Source organism: Cupressus sempervirens, chromosome 8, assembly GCF_028749045.1.
Source record: "Cupressus sempervirens isolate cs-2001-9-10 chromosome 8, ASM2874904v1, whole genome shotgun sequence".
Classification (NCBI taxonomy): domain Eukaryota; kingdom Viridiplantae; phylum Streptophyta; class Pinopsida; order Cupressales; family Cupressaceae; genus Cupressus; species Cupressus sempervirens.
The window spans coordinates 319650258-319670883 of NC_143125.1; the positions used below are offsets into that span (position 1 = coordinate 319650258).

A 20626-nucleotide genomic window follows, 5' to 3' on the forward strand; every position below is an offset into this window, starting at 1 on the left:
AAAGTGGTGGGAGTGAAGAAGGTACAATACAAGAATTTGATAGCATCAAATACCATTTATGTTAACTAATTACTAAATTATTATTTTTCCACCAATTACTATTCAATATTTTTTCTTTTCTAATTTAAAACAAATTAAATCTAAAGTTAACATGCTAAATTTTTAAATTATAAAATGATCAAAATCATTTATGTGAGCAATGGTTGGCTAATAGATTTAACATCTTAACCATGAAGGCACTACCCACATTTATAGAAACATATCATTTATAAAAATTATTAATATTAACAATCCATGGTTGTATACAAATATATTTTATATTTTTCTTAATCCTTTTAATAAATTGAATGTATTTGTGTTTTTTCTCTTTTAATTCTTTTACTTACTTACATGTCTAAAATTATTTTAAATATTTTAAATTATATTAAAATAATATCAAAATTAACCTTAATAATTATTTTATTTTAAAACTTAACATTCAATTAATTTAATAAATAATTATTTCACTATATTATAAATAAAATAATATCTATAAATATATAATTTTAAAATTTTAATTATATTATTAAATTTAATATTTATTTTTAATTAGTAAAAAAAATTTAAACTTATTAATTTGTAAATGTATTCTAATGTGTTTTATTAAATTGTTTTATATTAAAACTATAATTAACTGTTAGGAAAATGCTAGCCACTACATGACACTTGTTATATTTTATAATATAATTTTTATATTAAACTTATTTTATAAAATAAAAAATTATTTAATTTCATCTCTCATTCTAATTAATTTATTAAAACTTATTCTAGACATTTTACCTATTCAAAATAAATAATATTTATTTTATTACTATATTCTAAAAGTTTAAATTTAAAACAATATAAACATAATACTAATAATTTAAAAAATTGCAATTTATAATGAGAAAAATAAAATTTAATAATAAATTTTACAAAGTCAAAATAAATTTACAATGACTTGTCTACAGTGATTTTGTAAATAGAAAAGTCAACAACATCTCAAGCGTAAACATATGTGTCAGATTCCCTCAAAACCACTCATCTTATTCATATCGATTCAATTGTCATTTCTATTTGCAATCCAAATTCTATCTTATTGTGTAGTATCCCACTGCCTGACCTTTCGCGACCATACAATCTTAGGGCCAAATATTAACTCATTAAAAATCGGATAGTTTAGAATAAGAGATTGTCCTGGAATTTAGTTTTAGCTATTAAAACCTGAAAGTCTATATTATGTTTGAGAATTGTAAGTAAAAATAATTTTAATTTGATAATCACTTAAAATAAAGAAAACATTTTAAAAAAATCATTTATTATTATAAAAATATTACATAATTTTTAATGGTTACAAATTATTGTTTTGTACAATTTCACTTAGGATTCTTTATACACACACACACACACACACACACACACACACATTATCATATAGATACTAGAGGGATTCAATAAATCACCTAAATTGGTCATGGCTATTTATGTTTCTCACTAGAATATTTCAATTTATTATAACAACAAATCATCAAATTAAGGACTCATAGTTGTCATATTAATTTAAAAATAAATTATTTAAGATAAAATAAAAGTTAAATTGTAGAATAACTCAACCCCTTTATTCTTAATTAATTGGCCTACCATGCCTCTTTACATTAGCATTACTACAATATCAACTTCATTACATTTCTGAAATTTAAAATGTATATATTAATATAAAATAGAAATGATGAAAAATCTCATTATTACAAAATTCATTAAATTGATTAATCAATTACAAATTTATTATAAGAACTAAACTTAATTTAAATATACACATCAAAATTAAACTTACTATAAATATTATCATACATCAAATTTGGCATCCAACTTACAAATTTAATACTTACCAACTTATAACATTAGAATAGATTTTTGAAACATTTAACTTACTATACAGTGATATTAACAGAAATACATTTTGAAACATCTTAGTTTAGAGGTTTTTGATATTAATCCCTATTTTGAATGCTTTTTAAAATCTTATAGAAATAGATTTGCCTTACATGGATTGGTATCAAATCCTTACTACACTAACCCTAAAACAATTAGGACAACCCAAAAAAAACTGTATTACCCTAACCCTAAAACAATTAGGACAACCCAAAAATACTGTATTATGTAATAAGCACTCCCAACATTGAAATAATAATAACAGTTTATTATTAAGACATCTGCAGCCTTAATTATGGATGTAACCTCAGGTGTTGAGGCGGCGGGGCAGAAGCTGTAATCATGATCTAGCAACCTTTGCAGGTTTGAGGGGCGATACCGAGTCGAGAACCAGCAACGTCGTAAGCTATATGGAAGTTGCGCTGCTGGTAACTCCCAAATATAGACAGTCCTGAATCCGAGATGCTCTTTGGAGGAGGAGCGAAAGCTAAGCATCCCACCGAGCCCTGCACATTCGCCGGAATCAGGAAGTTATCCGGCGGCAGAGCCACGTCCACATTCTTGTCGAAGTGCAGCGTGATCTGCGGCACAACCACATTCCCCGAAGAAAAATTGAAGCACGCGTCGAAGATCGAGTAGTTCGCAACTCGGCTGACATTGGAGAATTGGCGAACAAAAGAGTCCCTCACAGAAGCGTATGCGGGCTCCGCCAGGCGAGTGATGAAGGTTCCCGAGTCTATAATTGTCCCTCCCCCGCTCGAATCGTCCATCGCGGGTACCGAAACACGATCGTCACCAACGGAGACAGCGATCAGGGCAACGTAATAGAAGGAAGGATGGGCAGAGCTCGTCAAGAGGGACGTAAACTGCATCCCACTGGAGGATGAGACGGCCGACTTGCCGAGTTCAAGGCAGCCCGTGGACGTAGAAGAGGGGATGCAATAAGAGAAGGTTTTCTCGAACAGATTGGCCGTCTGCGAAACAAACGAGATCGACATCCTCCCAAACCCGACCAAACCGGGCGCCGAGGTGATAAGTCCCGTCCGAGATTCCGAGCAGCCGAAACTAAAATCCGGCATCGTTTGCGAAGCGACGGCCAGCGTGTCGGTGGAGAGATCCTCGGTGACCTGTGAGCCGTCGCCGTAGGTCTGCGTGAAGCTGCAGTTCTGATTCCCGCAGTTTGGGCTGCTGACGAGTGCCTGACACGTGTCGGAAGAGCAGCTCAGGTATTTGAAGGTGGGTGACTTGGAGGGGTCGAACACGTCACCAGTACAATCGGGGCAGGCGGCGCAGGGAATCCATGAGACGTCACTGCCAGTGTCGACCAACATGTAGAATCTCTGCGGGGGAGTGCCGAAGCCCAGATTGATTATGTACCTTCCGCTCTTTAGAGCCAACGGAACGTCGGCATCCTCTTGTGTCGTAAATTGTGCCGCTCCTTGCGTTACCGCTTGGTAGCGCCGATCGTCGCCTTTGATTGAGTCCAGCATTGCGCTCAGCCACGTGGAATTTTTGTTGCGGTAAGGAGAGCAGTGGGCTTGGACGTGCATCAGAGGAATGCTTGTGCTCGATTTCCTTGGCTGAGCTGCAGGGCACTCTCCCTCCGCCTGAGACTCCTCGGGACTGAATAGTGCGGGACTTACTCTTACAAGTTTGCTGCTCTGGCCGGCTAGGCCAGAGCACAGTAGCAGAACAAGTAAAAGATGAAATGTTGCCATCTCTTTTCAAATGAGAAATCCAGAAACGGAAGATGATTTGAGAAGAGGGAACGAGTTTGTGCTTGATATAGGGGTGGAAGCACGGTGTTGTGGGAGATGGATTCATGTTGAATCACTACTCATGAACCATGGGTCAATGAGTTTGACTCCAAAATTACATAGTTAAATCATGTTAACAATATCACAATATGAGACTACCACATAATAACAAGATTTACCAAACATCTCAAATAATCCTCAAGAATTAATTAGATTCAGATTTCATTGTATTCATTTATATTGTTGTTTATATGATAGAATAAAAAAATGATATTAATTTAGACTACAATGATATATAGTTACTAATTATCCTCTCATATTAAAAATTACTTCTTTCAATGAAAATTAAATATTATATATATAAGTCAATTAAAAGCTCAAACCGATAATTAATATAATGAAATAAAAAAACAATAAAAATAAATTATAAAAGTTTCACTAATTGAACATCTTGTTTTTAACCTTTCTGATTGATTTCCAAGACATCTACACATATATTGAAACTCCAATCCACATCTTCTAAAAAAATATATAATATTAACATATACTTTTTTAATTTCAAATGCCCAGCCCTCTTCACAATATTAATAAACTCTTCCTCAATTAATAGATCCGATCACAACTATTGCAATAGCTCCCTCGTTCTTAAAGTGTGTTACACAAGCACCCATTCTGAGGATAGCCGCATATGACACGTTATCGGCAATTGATAATGAAGTCCACTTGACTTTTCACTTGACTTCTTTTATAAAGTTGATGAAACACAGCGGTATTCACGAGTTCTTTATCATAAAGTAGAGGAGTCTCGGTTTGCTTTTGAAAGGCTTTGTTGAGGTCATATCAACCACCCCACTACAATTGCGTGATACATTAGATACTGACACTGGAGAATTGTGGGGATGCGGATAAGATTGTAAAGGTGAGAAAGTGTATGTGCCGTCTTATATTTTGTGTAGGTTATACTATTGCAATCATGTATATTTAACTATTGATTAATAATTTTGATTCAACCAATTAGATGCAATTATTTTTATTTTTCATTATTAGTTTTGATTTTTCTGAACTATATATGTAAGTTTTTTAATTTCTTAAATCAATAAAATTATTGTATTGCAAGTTAATTGGTTCATATATTTGGGTGTTATGGAAGTGGATTTTCCACAAGTGAGGCAATATTTTAGGAATTTCAAGATGCCCCTAAAACTATTTTTAAAGTTTAGTTTTTAGTTTTACTTTGTCTACTTTATTTCTATATTGTAGTCATCTTAATTTATATTTTATATTTAAATGTTTCACCGTATTTAGACTCTAAATGTATTTTTTTGGATAAAATAGTTCACAGATGATTGACTAATATTTAAATAACCATATTGTGTTTATATAAGAAGCACATTAGTATTTGGAATACTATTATGAATTACTTTCAAACTATTTTAATTTTTTTTTTTTATAATTTCAATATTATATAATTCTTCTATTTAAATAAATTCTTATTATCAAAATTTTATGTGTGTATTTTCCCTCTACTTATTAAATTTATTTCAAAATTTAATAATTTTAAAACTATTACAACTTAAGCAAAACACAACCACTACATGACAATTATTTTTAAAGATCTTCATTTAAAGTTTTTCATTTCATTCAATTATTAGATGCTTAGAATTTTTTTTATTTTTTTAAAATATAGAGAATGGATAAGTATTTAGGTCATTTCTACTTTGAAAGGTTCAATCTATATATAAGATTAGTTTAGGCATTTATTTATAAAAAATATTTTTTTTGTTCATTTTATTTTTTTCATAAAATACATTATTATTATTATTAATATTAATAATAGTTCTAATACATTGTAGTTTGATTGATTTTGCACAATTGAATTTAATGATGATGTGTTTCTAGGAATCTGAAACTTAAATTTAATGATGAAAACCAATCTTCTCATAGATTTATTTATTTGATTCCAACTTTTCATTTTTGTTGTCCAATCATTTCATTTTATTTTTTCATTTATATTATTATGATATATATTGAGATTCTCAATGAGGCTTTGTTATTTGTTGAAGGAAATAAACTTTTTTCCAATCCTTATGTCTACTATGAGATAAGTTATGTGACAAGATTGAATTATATCTTGTACATATTAAATGATAATTGTTGACGTATTAATTGTATATTAAAATTTAACCTTATTCTGAATGGCTCTAATTATTTCATTATGTTTACAATGCCACTCAAGCAGTGATACTTTTATTTATCATCTATTTTCAGCAATATTTTAATAGTTTATGATCATGGTAAGAATATGATTGGCAAGATCTTCCACACTTTTGCTCCCACATTCAAATATTCATGGAAGCAAGGAAGAGAATATAAAATTGAAATCTCACTAAATATAGGTTAATTTCACTTTTTGCGGTGGGTAATGAAGATTATGCACTCTAAACATTGCTTGATATCCCTTAAATTTAGCATTTAATATGTCCCAAAAAATTCTTGAAACTATCAATTTTGAATGTAAACAATTAGTTGGATTGTAAAAATTATATATTAAAAAAATATATTTTAAATTTCTAGGATTATAATGTCACGAAATATTGAAAATAGAGAATAAGAAGAATGCAATTTTTTGATAAATGATTGAGATTAATCTTTATTGATTTAATTCAAATTCAAAAAGTGTTATTTTCGTCCATATAGTGTACCTTACACTAATACTCATAAAATGAAGGTTTTGAGATGATTCCCACTTTTAAAACTCAATATAAATATAAATCAATATTTAAAAAGAGGAATTTGCCTTAAATTTTGTAAATTATATTTACTAAAACATGATTTTGGATATTGCAAAGGTATTCAGTCTTTTCAATTATTTCTGTCTAATCTTTTTATTATTTTATTTATAATATCGTAAACTTTAGAAAGGAGTTTGGAAGTAGAATAATACCGCCAAAGTAATAGTGCTTTCATATAGATATAATCAAAGTAATACATGGTCACTTAAAAATCCATATTCTTTATATGGTCGTTTTATATGGTCAAACGAGAGAATAGATAGGCAGCGTCGCTTAATATAGCATGGAGGCGGCAGAGGCGAGGAAAACATTTAATGATCTAGCAACCTTTGCAGGTTTGAGGGGCGATACCGAGTTGAGAACCAGCAACGTCGTACGCTACACGGAAGTTGCGCTGCTGGTAACTCCCAAATATGGACAGTCCTGAATCCGAGGTGCTCTTTGGAGGAGGAGCGAAAGCTAAGCATCTCACCGACCCCTGCACATTCGCCTGAATCAGGTAGTTATCCGGCGGCAGAGCCACGTCCACATTCTTGTCGAAGTGCAGCGTGATCTGCGGCACAACCACATTCCCCGAAGGAAAATTGAAGCATGCGTCGAAGATCGAGTACTGCGCAGCTCGGCTGACATTGGAGAATTGGCGAACGAAAGAGTCTCTCACAGAAGAGTATGCGGGCTCCGCCAGGCGAGTGATGAAGGTTCCAGAGTCTATAATTGTCCCTCCCCCGCTCGAATCGTCCATCGCGGGCACCGACACACGATCGTCGCCAACGGAGACAGCGATCAAGGCAACGTAATAGAAGGAAGGATGGGCAGAGCTCGTCAAGAGGGACGTAAACTGCATCCCACTGGAGGATGAGAGGGCCGATTTGCCGAGTTCAAGGCAGCCTGTGGACGTAGAAGAGGGGATGCAATAAGAGAAGGTTTTCTCGAACAGATTGGCCGTCTGCGAAACAAACGAGATCGACCTCCTCCCAAACCCGACCAAACCGGGCGCCGAGGTGATAAGTCCCGTCCGAGATTCCGAGCAGCCGAAAATAAAATCCGGCATCGTTTGCGAAGCGACGGCCAGCGTGTCGGTGGAGAGATCCTCGGTGACCTGTGAGCCGTCGCCGTAGGTCTGCGTGAAGCTGCAGTTGTAATTCCCGCAGTTTGGGCTGCTGCCGAGTGCCTGACACGCGTCGGAAGAGCAGCTCAGGTATTTGAAGGTGGGTGACTTGGAAGGGTCGAACACGTCACCAGTGCAATCGGGGCAGGCGGCGCAGGGAATCCAGGAGACGTCACTGCCCGTGTCGACCACCGTATAGAATCTTTGCGGGGGAGTGCCGAAGCCCAGATTGATTATGTAGCTTCCGCTCTTTACAGCCAGCTGAACGTCGGCATCCTCTTGTGTCGTAAATTGTGCCGATCCTTGGGTTATTGCTTGGTAGCGCGGATCGTCGCCTTTGATTGAGTCCAGCAGTGCGCTCAGCCACGTGGAATTTTTGTTGTGGAAAGGAGAGCAGTTGGCTTGGACGTGCATCAGAGGAATGCTTGTGCTCGATTTCCTTGGCTGAGCTGCAGGGCACTCTCCCTCCGCCTGAGACTCCTCGGGACTGAATAGTGCGGGACTTACTCTTACAAGCTTGCTGCTCTGGCCGGCTAGGCCAGAGCACAGTAGCAGAACAAGTAAAAGATGAAATGTTGCCATCTCTTTTCAAATGAGAAATCCAGAAACGGAAGATGATTTGAGAAGAGGGAAGGAGCTTGTGCTTGATAAAGCGGTGGAAGCACCGTGTTGTGGACCCAAGTGGAAATTTCTTTGAAGATGATTTTGTTTTATATTCCCTGTATAATTATTGGCTTGACTTGACTCGGGGCCTTGAGTCTTTCGCCGATAATTGCGGTAGATGGTCCCCGCGACATGCCTTTTGGACAACAACGAAGAATATCTTGGCTCTATTCTCGCATTCTAAAATCTAGCGCTGGAAGTAAAGGATTGATTGGTATAGCCAACCTTTCGCGTCACGTCACATACATGATTTGCGCGTAAAACATTGACTTCAAACGAGGCTTGCAAATTTGCATCGGCACCGGCTAGGGTGCAACATATTTGCACCGTGCCGTTTGCGTTTCCGTCAGTCTCCCCACTCCTCTGACGGCTTTTTCGACATGCACGCTTTCAACTCTCCCGTACTCTGTTGAAAGTGCTGGACTTTCTGACATGTACTTTTACATCCCTCTTTTATTATTATGATGTTTATATTATTTTGTTTTTGTAAATTGTAAATGTTTAAATGAGTAGAATATGTATTTTATTTTTATTTTAGATAAGTAAAAAGATTTTAGATACATATTTTTAATGTAAATTTTAAATTTTAAAAATATAGAAATAAGATAAAAAAACATTTATTTTAAATAAGTAAATTATCTATAAAAAAATTTGAATTTTTTAAAATTTATTTATTTATTATTATTATTTTTTAATTAATGGATAAGAAATCGAAGCCACAAAATTTGAATATCTTAATTAAAATGGGAGATTAAAAAAATTCAATAATTTCTTATATTTTATAATCACATTATTATCAATATATTATAAAATTTAACAATTTTTTATATATTATTAAATAAAAAATACTTTACCAATAAGTAAATTTTAATATATTTAAGATTTCTAAAAATCTTTCATTTATTTTATAAAATTTAATTTATTAATTTTATTTTATTATATATTCTATGTTTGTGTACTTGTGACTCTTTTTTTTTTTTTTTTTTTTTTTTATCTTTATACTATAGTTGTGCATCATCTTTAATTTTGAAATAATCATAATGTTAAGATATTAGATCATGACCATTAGCTATGTTAATTTGTTACGTTATTATTCAATTTTATTTTTTAAAAATTATAAATGAATTTATTTATAATTTTGTCAAATAAATTTTTTAATTGTATGTTGGGCCTATCAATCACTATAATTATTATACTCATATGCATTTATTGGATGTCAGAGATTAATGAACATGAGCATAAAGTTTTTACTTTTTTCACATTTATTTCACTATATTATGTTATAGTTATTTCATGAATGTTCCATTCAGATTTCTTTACCCATATCTTATTTTCATGATAAATTACAGTGTGTGCTACGAGATTGAAATATCAATAATATTTAAAAATTTATTCTAATATTTCGTTCACTAATTGATATATTTTACTTGGTTTTTAAAATTTTAAAATTAAAAGTCACCTTATCATTGAGTTTAATCTATCCACATTCTAATTAATATAATTTTTTTTTCTTATAACTATTTTACTTATATTTATTTAATTACTATATTTCAAAAATTTAAAACTTACAACAATATAAAAATCAAAATAATAATCTATTTTAATATCTAAAATAAAATAATTATTTTCATATTATATACTTCTTTAAAATATATTTTATTAAATTTATAATTAATTAATTTAATAATATATAAAATTATTTCATTATGTTTTATAATATATTAACAATAATTTAAATTGAATTTCTCTATCTTCCATTCTAAGTAAAATACTTAAATTTCACTAAAAGAAAATTACTTCTCCAAAAAAAATTATTCTATCATTATATTTTAAAAATTAAAAAATTAAAAAATATATCTAAAATCTTCTTTGAAACAATTTTAACGTACAATGTGTCTCACAAACATGATTTCTAATTCATTTAAGATGAGGACTCTCACTCCTCTAATTCATTTCACTCCTTTAATTCCTTTAACATGATCATTCCTCTAATTCTAATTAATCTAATTAATTTAACACTAATTCTTTTAGAATGATCACTCCTCTAATTTTATTTCATTTAAGTCATGTTAATAACACGAGTATTAAAAAATAATACGAATATTAAAAAAGGTGAAGTGTTAAATAACATGAGTAATAAAAAAGGTGAAAGTAATATTAAATAACATGGCTAATAAAAAAGGTGAAAGTCATATTAAACAACATGAGTATTAAAAAAAGTGAAAGTCGTGAATATTATAAAAGGTCATTCTTTAGTGTTAAAAGGTCAACTTAAATTCAATTTAAAAGAGACTTCAACTTATTCATTTAATCTATCTAATTCATCTAAGTCATTTAACATGAATACTAAAAATGAATACCAACTTATTCATTTAATCTAATTCATCTAAGTCATTCAAAGACTCGCACTCCTCTAATTCATCTAATTCACCTAAGTCATTTAATTCATCTAAGTAATTCCTTCATTTAAGATTACGACTCTCACTCCTCTAATTCATCTAAGTCATTTAATTCATTTAAGTACTAAAATGTGACTTCCACTCCTCTAATTCATCTAAGTCATTTAACATGAAAATAAAATACAAGTAAAGGAATCCCAAATCTAAAGTGGAACATTCATGAAATAACTATAACATAATATAGTTAAATAAATGTAAAAAAAGTAAAAAATTTATGCTTGTGTTAATTAATCTCCGATGTCCAATAAATGCAATAATGCAATAGACAATAGGTTCAGAATTTAAGAATAATAATTATAGTGATTGATATGCCCAAATACAATTAAAAAATTCATTTAATAAAATTCTAAATAAATTTATTTATAATTTTTTTAAAAATAAAATTGAATAATAACATAACAAATTAACATAGCTAATGACGATGATCTAATATCTTAACATTATGATTATCCTTCAAAATTAAAGATGATGCACAATTATAGTATAAAGATAAAAAAATAAAAATTCAAAGAGTCACAAGTACATAAACATAGAATATATAATTAAATTAAATTTTATAAAATAAATGAAAAATTTTTAGAAATCTTAAATATATTAAAATATACTTATTGATAAAGTATTTTTTATTTAATAATATATAAAAAAATTATTAAATTTTATAATATATTCATAAATAAATTCATTTATAATTTTTAAAAAATAAAATTGAATAATAACGTAACAAATTAACATAGCTAATGGTCATGATCTAATATCTTAACATTATGATTATTTCAAAATTAAAGATGATGCACAACTATAGTATAAAGATAAAAAAGAAAAAAGAAAAAAGAGTCACAAGTACACAAACATAGAATATATAATAAAATAAAATTAATAAATTAAATTTTATAAAATAAATGAAAGATTTTTAGAAATCTTAAATATATTAAAATTTACTTATTGGTAAAGTATTTTTTATTTAATAATATATAAAAAATTGTTAAATTTTATAATATATTGATAATAATGTGATTATAAAATATAAGAAATTATTGAATTTTTTTAATCTCCCATTCTAATTAAGATATTCAAATTTTGTGGCTTCGATTTCTTATCCATTAATTAAAAAATAATAATAATAAATAAATAAATTTAAAAAAATTCAAATTTTTTTATAGATAATTTACTTATTTAAAATAAATGTTTTTTTATCTTATTTCTATATTTTTAAAATTTAAAATTTACATTAAAAATATGTATCTAAAATCTTTTTACTTATCTAAAATAAAAAAAATAATACATATTCTACTCATTTAAACATTTACAATTTACAAAAACAAAATAATATAAACATCATAATAATAAAAGAGGGATGTAAAAGTACATGTCAGAAAGTCCAGCACTTTCAACAGAGTACGGGAGAGTTGAAAGCGTGCATGTCGGAAAAGCCGTCAAAGGAGTGGGGAGACTGACGGAAATGCAAACGGCATGGTGCAAATATGTTGCACCGTAGCCGATGCCATTTGCATCTACCAAGCAACCAAGGGTGCAGTTGTGTCCACATATCTATCAATACAATAATATTTTTGTATTGCCTACATTGTGGTTTGATCTCCCTAAGAAAACCTACCTAAACGTCTTGCTTTATGAGAGCAGCTTAATTTTATTTAAAATATAATTTTACATTTTTTCATTCTTTGTTTGATCAACTTTTTTAATCTTTTAAAATGAAAAACTTAACAAACAACAAAAATTATTAAATAACAAAATAAATATCTCACACAAATATTTCATACAACATGAAAATACAATTTCCTAAAACATTTCTTCCTTCGATGAATTTGGGAAATTGCATAATCTAGAACAAATGTTTCTATTGGTTTGTTCTTACATGTAATGTGAATTCTCAAGACTCTACAACAATCAATGTCATTAGGAAAGGAAAGAAAGAAGAAAACTTTGTGAAATTCTTACATATAAGATTTCTTCATTTTTCTTCAATTTTCAATCAGTCCTTTTTCTATTCATATTTAAAGTTGTCATCTTATGTAAATTACAATCACCAACTTCTTTGTCAACTAATTATGACTCCAATTTGAATTGTCGGATTGGTTAACCAATCATGTTAACCACATACAAAAATTGAACTTTGAACAAAATGAAGTTTCCAGATTTAGACGTCCAGTTTTGAATTTTGAGTTAGAGTTTTAGCACTCAACTTCATTATCCTATTTTATAACCAATGTATCTATTGTAAAACATTAAGTTGAATCATATAGTAGAATATAGTTGAAAAGTTGAATAATATAATGAATGGTCTTTTCTATTAGATCTTTGTTTTATGAACTCTATGTTATGCTTCAACATCTTTGTTTTGTAACATGGTATTAGAGCATTCTAAATTCCTAATATTCTTGACAAATGAAATACTAATTAGTTTTCTTTTGGTTTAAATTTATGCATGCAATCTGATGAGAGTTGCATAAAAGACTTCATATTGTTATCATTCCAATATCATTTATTTTATTTGAACATTAGTATAAATGATATTTTTAAGATGTACTTCATTTAATTTTAATATGTTGAATTAAAAGATTATATAATAATAATTAAGTATATTAAAGGTGGATAGATATTATGAGTTGTGTAGTAAGTGTGATTTAAATCATATTTATGTATGAATTTTTTATATAGAAAAATTAGTTGTATATTTTGTCCAATATGTTATGGAATACTAATATCATTATCTAGTTTTATTATAAGAAAAGTTTTTTTTTTAAAAATCTTGATTAAACCAAAAAGTTCAAATAATTCTCCAATAATTGAGCTCATGCTAGATTAATGCAATTGAAGTAAGTATTACAATTGAATAAAATGATTTAACTATACATAGTTATTGTATTGAAAATGGATAGAGAAAGTATATGCAACCAACAAAAAATTCTTTTAGATACCATTTTATCATTTGAAAACCCACAAAAACAACATTAGATTTTTTTATTTTTTTTTGTATTATGCTTATAGGTATCTTTAGCATCTATAATAATTAAGTGTAGTGAATGCAAAAAATAATATAAACATAAAAAATGTACATGAAATTTTTACTCAAGATATGTCTGGAGTGGAAATTGTTGATGTAATTTTTATTCCATCACAACATGCAAAGTCAAATACTATACATTTTTAGGTGAAACATTAACCATCTAATTCTATCTTGAATAAAGTTATCTCTCATATCAAGCTTGCACTTTGAAGTTCCATTAATCTTGGATATTCACTTAGTAGATGTTGTAATACATTGGTAAATGCTTGGGGACTTACATTATTTCTCAACACATAATAATGTATTCCTAAAGATTTGGTATCACAATGTGCAGTAAAAATGTTGTTTGTTGGTTTATCATTCTTGATTTCCCCTAAGTGGATCAAGCATGGAAGATAGTGATGAAAGATGATGAATATGATCTTGCCAAGCTGCAAAAGTTTTAACTAGCAAAGAATCTGTCATCTATAAGAAAAGAAAAGAATCCAATGTGTAAATATGGATCACTTGTTGTATGCATTTTATTTTATATCTAGAAGTAATTTTTTGGTGTTGGTGATATTTTTTGGGTGTTGACATAAAGGTCAATTTGTCTATTAGTGACTCAACACTTAGTCAATTGGTTACATTTCTATTGAGCTCTATAGTTGCTACCCAACTTATCATTTAGTTGTTCTTGAGCTAAGTAGTCATAATATAGTGTCTACTGAGCACTTGAGTCAATTTGCAATGTTTGTTGAGCTACATAATGTTTATCAAGCTTTAGAGACAATGCTCAGTGCAAACTGAGCATAGTAGAGGCTACCATGCTAGTAAATGGAAGTGAAGAAGATCGTAGCATTAACCAAGCTATGTAGTGTTAATCAAGTCCAACAATGTCTACCAAGTTCATAGGGTTAATGAAGCAGATGTAGTGTTGACTGAGACATGTACAATGTCAACCAAGTGATCTAGTTGTTAGTGAGTTTCTTAGAGTTCACCGAGTCATAGAGTGCTGACCAAGTTCAAGCTAGTTGGAAGTGATTAGTGTGGACTGAGCTTCAAGTTCAATCGAGTGCCAAAGATTATTGAGCATTGATAGTGTATGTGGTGTATCAGAACATCACTGATTTTGTCTTTAGAACCCAAGTTACAACAGTTGGGCTAACTTTGCGAATTATGGTGAAATTAGTATTTTAGCTAATTACAATTAGTTATGATTTGGATTGGTATATATGTAATACATTGGATTATATCCAAAAATGTATGTGAAGAGAATATGATGAGCACAAGTGTGAATAAGGGAATATGTAAAGAAGGCTACAAGCACTATAAGGGACAAAAAAGATTTATCTATCATAGTTAGGTGATCATTGCAATAGAATAAATCTCAACCAACAAATTAGAGTTACAGATCAGAGATCAACCAATAGTTCATCCTAACAAGTGTATCAATTAAATCCTTTAACAAGGTAGACTTAATAATCTTTGCTAAATCTCCTAACCAAGTGCATACTTCATTGTATGTTTGTAAATCTTTTTAAAGGTAGACCTCACAATCCTTATTACTCCTAATAGGGAAGATCACCAGAAGTGGTCAATTCTAAGCCTTAATAGGTTAATTTTATACTATAGTACTAAAGATTATGGGTATCGTCCCCACCCTAGCTTTACTTTCTAATTGAAAGATTTTTGGATTACCATATTTTGTGTAAAAGTGTTATGAATGTTTATTTGCATTCTTTCTTTGACACATGCAATTATATAAGAATATTATATGAAGGATTAATTGATGAAGTAAGATAAAGTTTTATTGGTTCCTAATTCACCCCTCCCCTCTTAGTAACCTTGCTACCTTATATTTTCAACAATTGGTATCAGGGCTCTTTTGGTTCTCATATCAGGAGTTTAACAACTTGAGAAAAGATTAGAGGCAATGGAGGTATACAAGCTAGATAAGGCTATTGATAATGAAAAGTTGAATCTTGAATTGGCTATTAGGCAACTGAAGAAAGAAAAGGAGAAAATCTCTCAACCATTGAAAAGAAGGGAAGATCTTGTAGTACAAATGAATAACAATCTCCACACTAAAGAAAGAATTGAAGATATATATCCAAAAATAAATTTAGATGAAGCTGATGAAGCAATCAAAGACCTATTAGAAAAGAATTTCAATCTTCAAGAAGAAGTCAAAAAGCTGAAAAGAGAACAAGAAATTCAATCAATCAGATTATGTAAAGTCATGGAAGAAAAGCCAAAGCCAAAGAAGAGATAGAAGAAAAGAACAATGATATTGAACATCTATCCCTTCAACAAGAAAACTTCATTAATCAATTCTCACCAATGCAATTGAAGAGCTTATGAATCTAAGATTAGAAAATGAAAGACTACAGAATGATCTCAACACTTAAAAGAAAACGTATGAAAGAATGATGAAATCTTAGGAAAGCATGAATCAATTGAATGAAAAAAGTCAGTATAAACACAAAGGCAAAGCTAGAGTAGGATACATAGAAGAAGGTGAATCATCTTAGCAAGGAGCTACAAAGAATAAAAGACCTAGTCACAATTGTTGTGGTAAAATAGGTCTTTTATCAAACAAATGTTGAAGTAACCTAAGTTTGAAGATAAATGTCACAACTATAAGAAACAAGGACACAAATCTTCAAAGTGCAAAACAAAGCAACGAAACCCAATAGAACAAATTGTGAAAGTAATATTTGGATAGGATTACAACACATGGTGTAGATGTCACTACTATGGTGAATTTGGGCACATTAGAGAAAACTATGTAAAACATCATATGAGGAAAAGAGATACTACTGAGAGATGTTTTATTTGTACAAAAATTGGACATCTTGCCAAGAATTGTATGAACCCAGGTAGAGTTGAAGATGAAAAGAAAGCTGAAGTTGACAATATTAGAAAGCAAATGAGGCAACAATGGGTACCAAAATCTCCAAAGATGAAAACTAGGATTTTGAAGTGAATGACATCCAAGTCAATGAGTTGGATAGTAACTTCAAACATTTGAACTTAGTTCCTTATGGAGATAACTAGAATTGAGAATCATAAAAAGTAATATAATTTCAGTTTTAGCTAGCAAGCAAAATGATCTAGTCAACATTGAAAATGCATAGGGATCACCGAGCATGATGATAAGGAGACCTTACTAAGCAAGGTCGGGTCACAAGACCTTATCAAGTAAGGCTAGGTTGCATATTGTTGTTGACACAAATTGGTAGTTGCTACCGAGTGATGGTGACTCTACCAAGTTGTAGATGTCTCATGAGCATTAATGAATAAACTAAGTGAAGGGTAGCCTATCACTGAGCGAGTATGCAACAAAAAGCATTAATGACTATTGAATAAGGGAAATTCATTAAAAGGATGAAATTGAAGGCATTATTTTTATTGGAAATTTCTAGAGTTATTTGTGTTGAGAAATTTAATCCCCTAAGTGAATTGAGTATTGTTGTTGAAGAATTCTAAATGTTTTCAGAAATCCTATCAAGCATCGCATCTTCAAGCAACAAAGAAAATAAAGGTTCTAAAATGTTGATTCATGGAGTTGACTCCAAGGCACCTAATTTCAAGTTGAGTTTAGCAATTGCAGAGGCGCTCAACCCAACTAGTACATAGTCACAAATTTTGAGTGTCTTAAATGTTGATTCGTGGAGTCAACTACAAGGTCAAATGATCAAACCTTAGGAAATATTAAAATAATTAAATTAATTGCAATTTGATCAAGGAAAATGATTTGAATTGATTTAATAAAACATTATGATGCATTGATTTAGGAAATTGATAAATTGAAGAATTGGGGCCCATAGTCTAGGCGACCATTTTAGGGTGCATACATTTGCCCCTCTTTGACTAATGTGTGACCATTTTAGGAACACATTTATTCAAATAATTTAGTTGAAGTGTGAGGTCAATTTGGGATCACAAAACAACACATATGTGTGGTCTACTTAGAAACGCATAGGACAAAGAATAACACTTTTGATAACAATTTTGCCTTGACAAAGACAAGTTTGTCCCAAGTGGAATAGAGATTGATAAAGCTAAATCAAGGATTGAAGTTTGATAGGTACTTACCCCTCATGATCAAAATTGAAATGAAATAGAGGAGAAATAGAAAATTGATAAATCTGATCAAATCAAACTAAAAGATAAGGTTCTTTGATGTAAGATGAAACATATAAGGATCGCATAACCAAGGTAGTTCATCAAGCATGAAAGATTATTCCCTAGAGCTAAATTAGGAGAAAATAAGTCTGGTGAAAGCAAATTGAAGATAGAAGTTTGGAAGAGGTGGAAATAAATGGAAAGAAGAAAGAGAATTTTCCTCAAGAAAGAGAATGTCTCAAAATTAATCAATTGTTTAAGATAGAAAATTTTGATTGAGATCATGAAAGAAGATAAGGAAATGAAGATCAAGACATGCCCACAATTGATTAAAATTCCACAAGAAAGATGAAGGAAAACCCTCTCAAACTCATAATGCAACCTAAAAATGAAGTCTAATTATGCAAGCTACATGAAAATGCAAAGATATACTTGTAATAGAGTAACTATAACATAGGATTTTGTATTCATCATTCATTAGATAATTTCAAGGAAATTATTTTCATCATTAGGCCATTATTGACGAACATCAAAAATCTCACTAGTCATAAACACAACTATGAAGGTATGAATGTGATTTGTATTAGATTGGAATGTGGAAAGATTTTAACATAAGCATCAAAGAGATAATGGTCAAGATGACTTTGATGTTAGCTTAACCAATTTAATGTAGCAAAACCACTCTCATATCAAGGCATAGGTGTCAAGATGACCATAAGAATAGCTATGCAAAAATAGTCAAGGATCAAATCTCCTAAGTGTTTCAAGGGGACAACAAGAGGCACTCTAGAGTTTCAAGACCACACCCACAAGTAGAAAGCAAATAAAAACATGCCCCATGTCCAAGTCCTCTAGCTATACATATCAAAGAGACTTATTAGACAAGAACACTCAATGAAAATCAATAACAGTCAGCACACAAAGTAAAGATCAAGACATAGCTCAAGAATTAAGTGTTTGTGTTTAAAAATCTAAGTGTGTTAACTAGTACTGAGTTCCAAGGATAAGGATCAAATGCTTGCAAGTAGGTGAGATCACATAACAAAATTGCGTAGGATGAAACCAAAAAGTATTTATTCTCATGAGAGATGGATTCATGTTGAATGACTACTCATGAAACATGGGTCAATGAGTTTGACTCAAAAATCACACAGTTAAATCCTGATAGCAATATCACAATTTGACTTGCTATGGAAATTATCTCCTAATTATCAATTAGGTTAATACATTATTTTATTATTTCTTTGGTGAGACACTTAGGCGTTTGTGTAATCTTCTAAGTTGTCATGTTGACAACACTAGAGTAAGCAACTCTAATTCAACACATGGTGTCTACAACACTAGAATTTACATAATTAACTAAGTTTTCATGAAGACAACATAGTTATTCACACTCCTATTTTAGCACATGGTCTCTACAACATAATTTTACATGATACACCCTTGTAGGCTTATCCTCTCATAATCACACTTACTCATGTGCTCAATAGAGGATAATCCACTCCTAGTGGACATGTGCTTAGTTGCGAGGCTTATCATAATGCTAACTCGTAGACATTCTAGGTGCATCTTAGAGGCCCTTATATTTAGGCTCTCCTAACTTGTACTTACAGATCAATCAATTACATTGAATTGAATATCATATTCTTACTATGATCATACTCTTTTGGTCTACTATTGTGCTTTTGCTTGAGTTCCTTGGTCTTAGGTGAATTTTTTCCTAAGGCAAATTCTTACAAATAGATTATGAGGAGACTTATCCTCTAGTGACTAGAATAGAAGTAGTAAGATTATTCCTAGTCTATGTAGCATAGAAGAAATTCAAAGTGTATTAGATGGATTTCAAGTCAACATTTCTAAATGGAGAACTTGAAGAAGAAGTGTACATTGAGCAATTTGAAGGAAGTCCTTTGATAGATGACAAGGTCATAGTATGCAGATTGAGGAAAGTATTGTATGGCTTAAGGAAAGCATCCAGAACTTGGTATGTAAGGTTGGACAAGCACTTGAAAAAGCTTGGATATAGAAAAGGTATGACAAATAGTAATCTCTATTGAAAAGAAATTAATAATGGTTGAATGTTTTTGGTAATATATGTTGATGATATCATATTTGGAGGAAATGATAATGAAAATGAGAAGTTTTCTAAGGAGATGAAGGAAGAATTTGAAATGAGTATGATAGGAGAGATGAAATATTTTCTAGGATTATAGATCATACAAAATAAAAAATAAAACTTTATCTCTTAGACTAAGTACTTGAAGGATTTACTAAAAAGTTTTGGTTTGGAAACATGCAAACCCATTGGAAAACCTATGGTAACTGGACACAAGTTATCTACAAAGGATTAGACACATACTGTTGAGCAAAAAAGTATAGATCTATGATTGGAGGATTACAATATATGACTCACACAAAGTGGGATATAGCAAATGCAGTTGGAATTGTTGCAAGATTTCAAGATGATCCTAGAGAAGTACATTATGTAGTAGTCAAAAGGATATTTAGATATCTAAAGGGAACATCTGAATTTAGATTATGGTATGATAGATCTAATGATTTCACTCTAAGTGATTATATTGATGTAGATTGGGAAAGTAGTATGGATGACAAAAAGAGCACTAGTGGTGGAGCCTTGTTTCTTGGAGGAAGATTGGTTTCTTGGCTAAGAAAGAAGTAGGATTGTACATCACAAAGTACAACAAAATTAGAATATGTTGCAACAACAAACAATTAAAATCAGGTCATTTAGATGAAGTAGA

At 30.6% G+C, this 20626-nt stretch overlaps 2 protein-coding genes across 3 annotated transcripts; both read right to left on the bottom strand.

Annotated features, from left to right (window-relative positions):
* Window positions 1-2019: 2019 nt before the first annotated feature.
* On the bottom strand, window positions 2020-3680 carry LOC149542661 (aspartyl protease family protein 2-like). The gene has a single exon (XM_089796225.1). The coding sequence runs from the start codon at window positions 3666-3668 to the stop codon at window positions 2298-2300; it is 1371 nt and encodes a 456-aa protein (XP_089652351.1). The 5' UTR covers window positions 3669-3680; the 3' UTR covers window positions 2020-2297.
* Window positions 3681-6645: 2965 nt separating this feature from the next.
* LOC149542662 (aspartyl protease AED3-like) lies at window positions 6646-8249 on the bottom strand. 2 transcript variants are annotated; one of them, XM_089797551.1, is made up of 2 exons: window positions 6870-8249; window positions 6646-6826 (listed from the first exon to the last, which is right to left on the bottom strand). In XM_089797551.1, the coding sequence occupies exons 1-2, from the start codon at window positions 8187-8189 to the stop codon at window positions 6773-6775; spliced, it is 1374 nt and encodes a 457-aa protein (XP_089653677.1). In that variant the 5' UTR covers window positions 8190-8249; the 3' UTR covers window positions 6646-6772. The 2 variants fall into 2 exon arrangements, with proteins under 2 accessions (XP_089653677.1, XP_089653678.1); XM_089797552.1 differs by having other exon boundaries at window positions 6646-8245.
* Window positions 8250-20626: the final 12377 nt, after the last annotated feature.

What these genes read in the sequence shown, in the direction of transcription:
- LOC149542661 (XM_089796225.1), bottom strand. Translation starts at nt 3,668, where the DNA reads ATGGCAACATTTCATCTTTTACTTGTTCTGCTACTGTGCTCTGGCCTA.
- LOC149542662 (XM_089797551.1), bottom strand. Translation starts at nt 8,189, where the DNA reads ATGGCAACATTTCATCTTTTACTTGTTCTGCTACTGTGCTCTGGCCTA. An exon ending in ACTTCCGTGTAGCGTACGAC is followed by an intron (nt 6,827 to 6,869) that starts GTTGCTGGTTCT and finishes AAACCTGCAAAG; the next exon opens with GTTGCTAGATCATTAAATGT.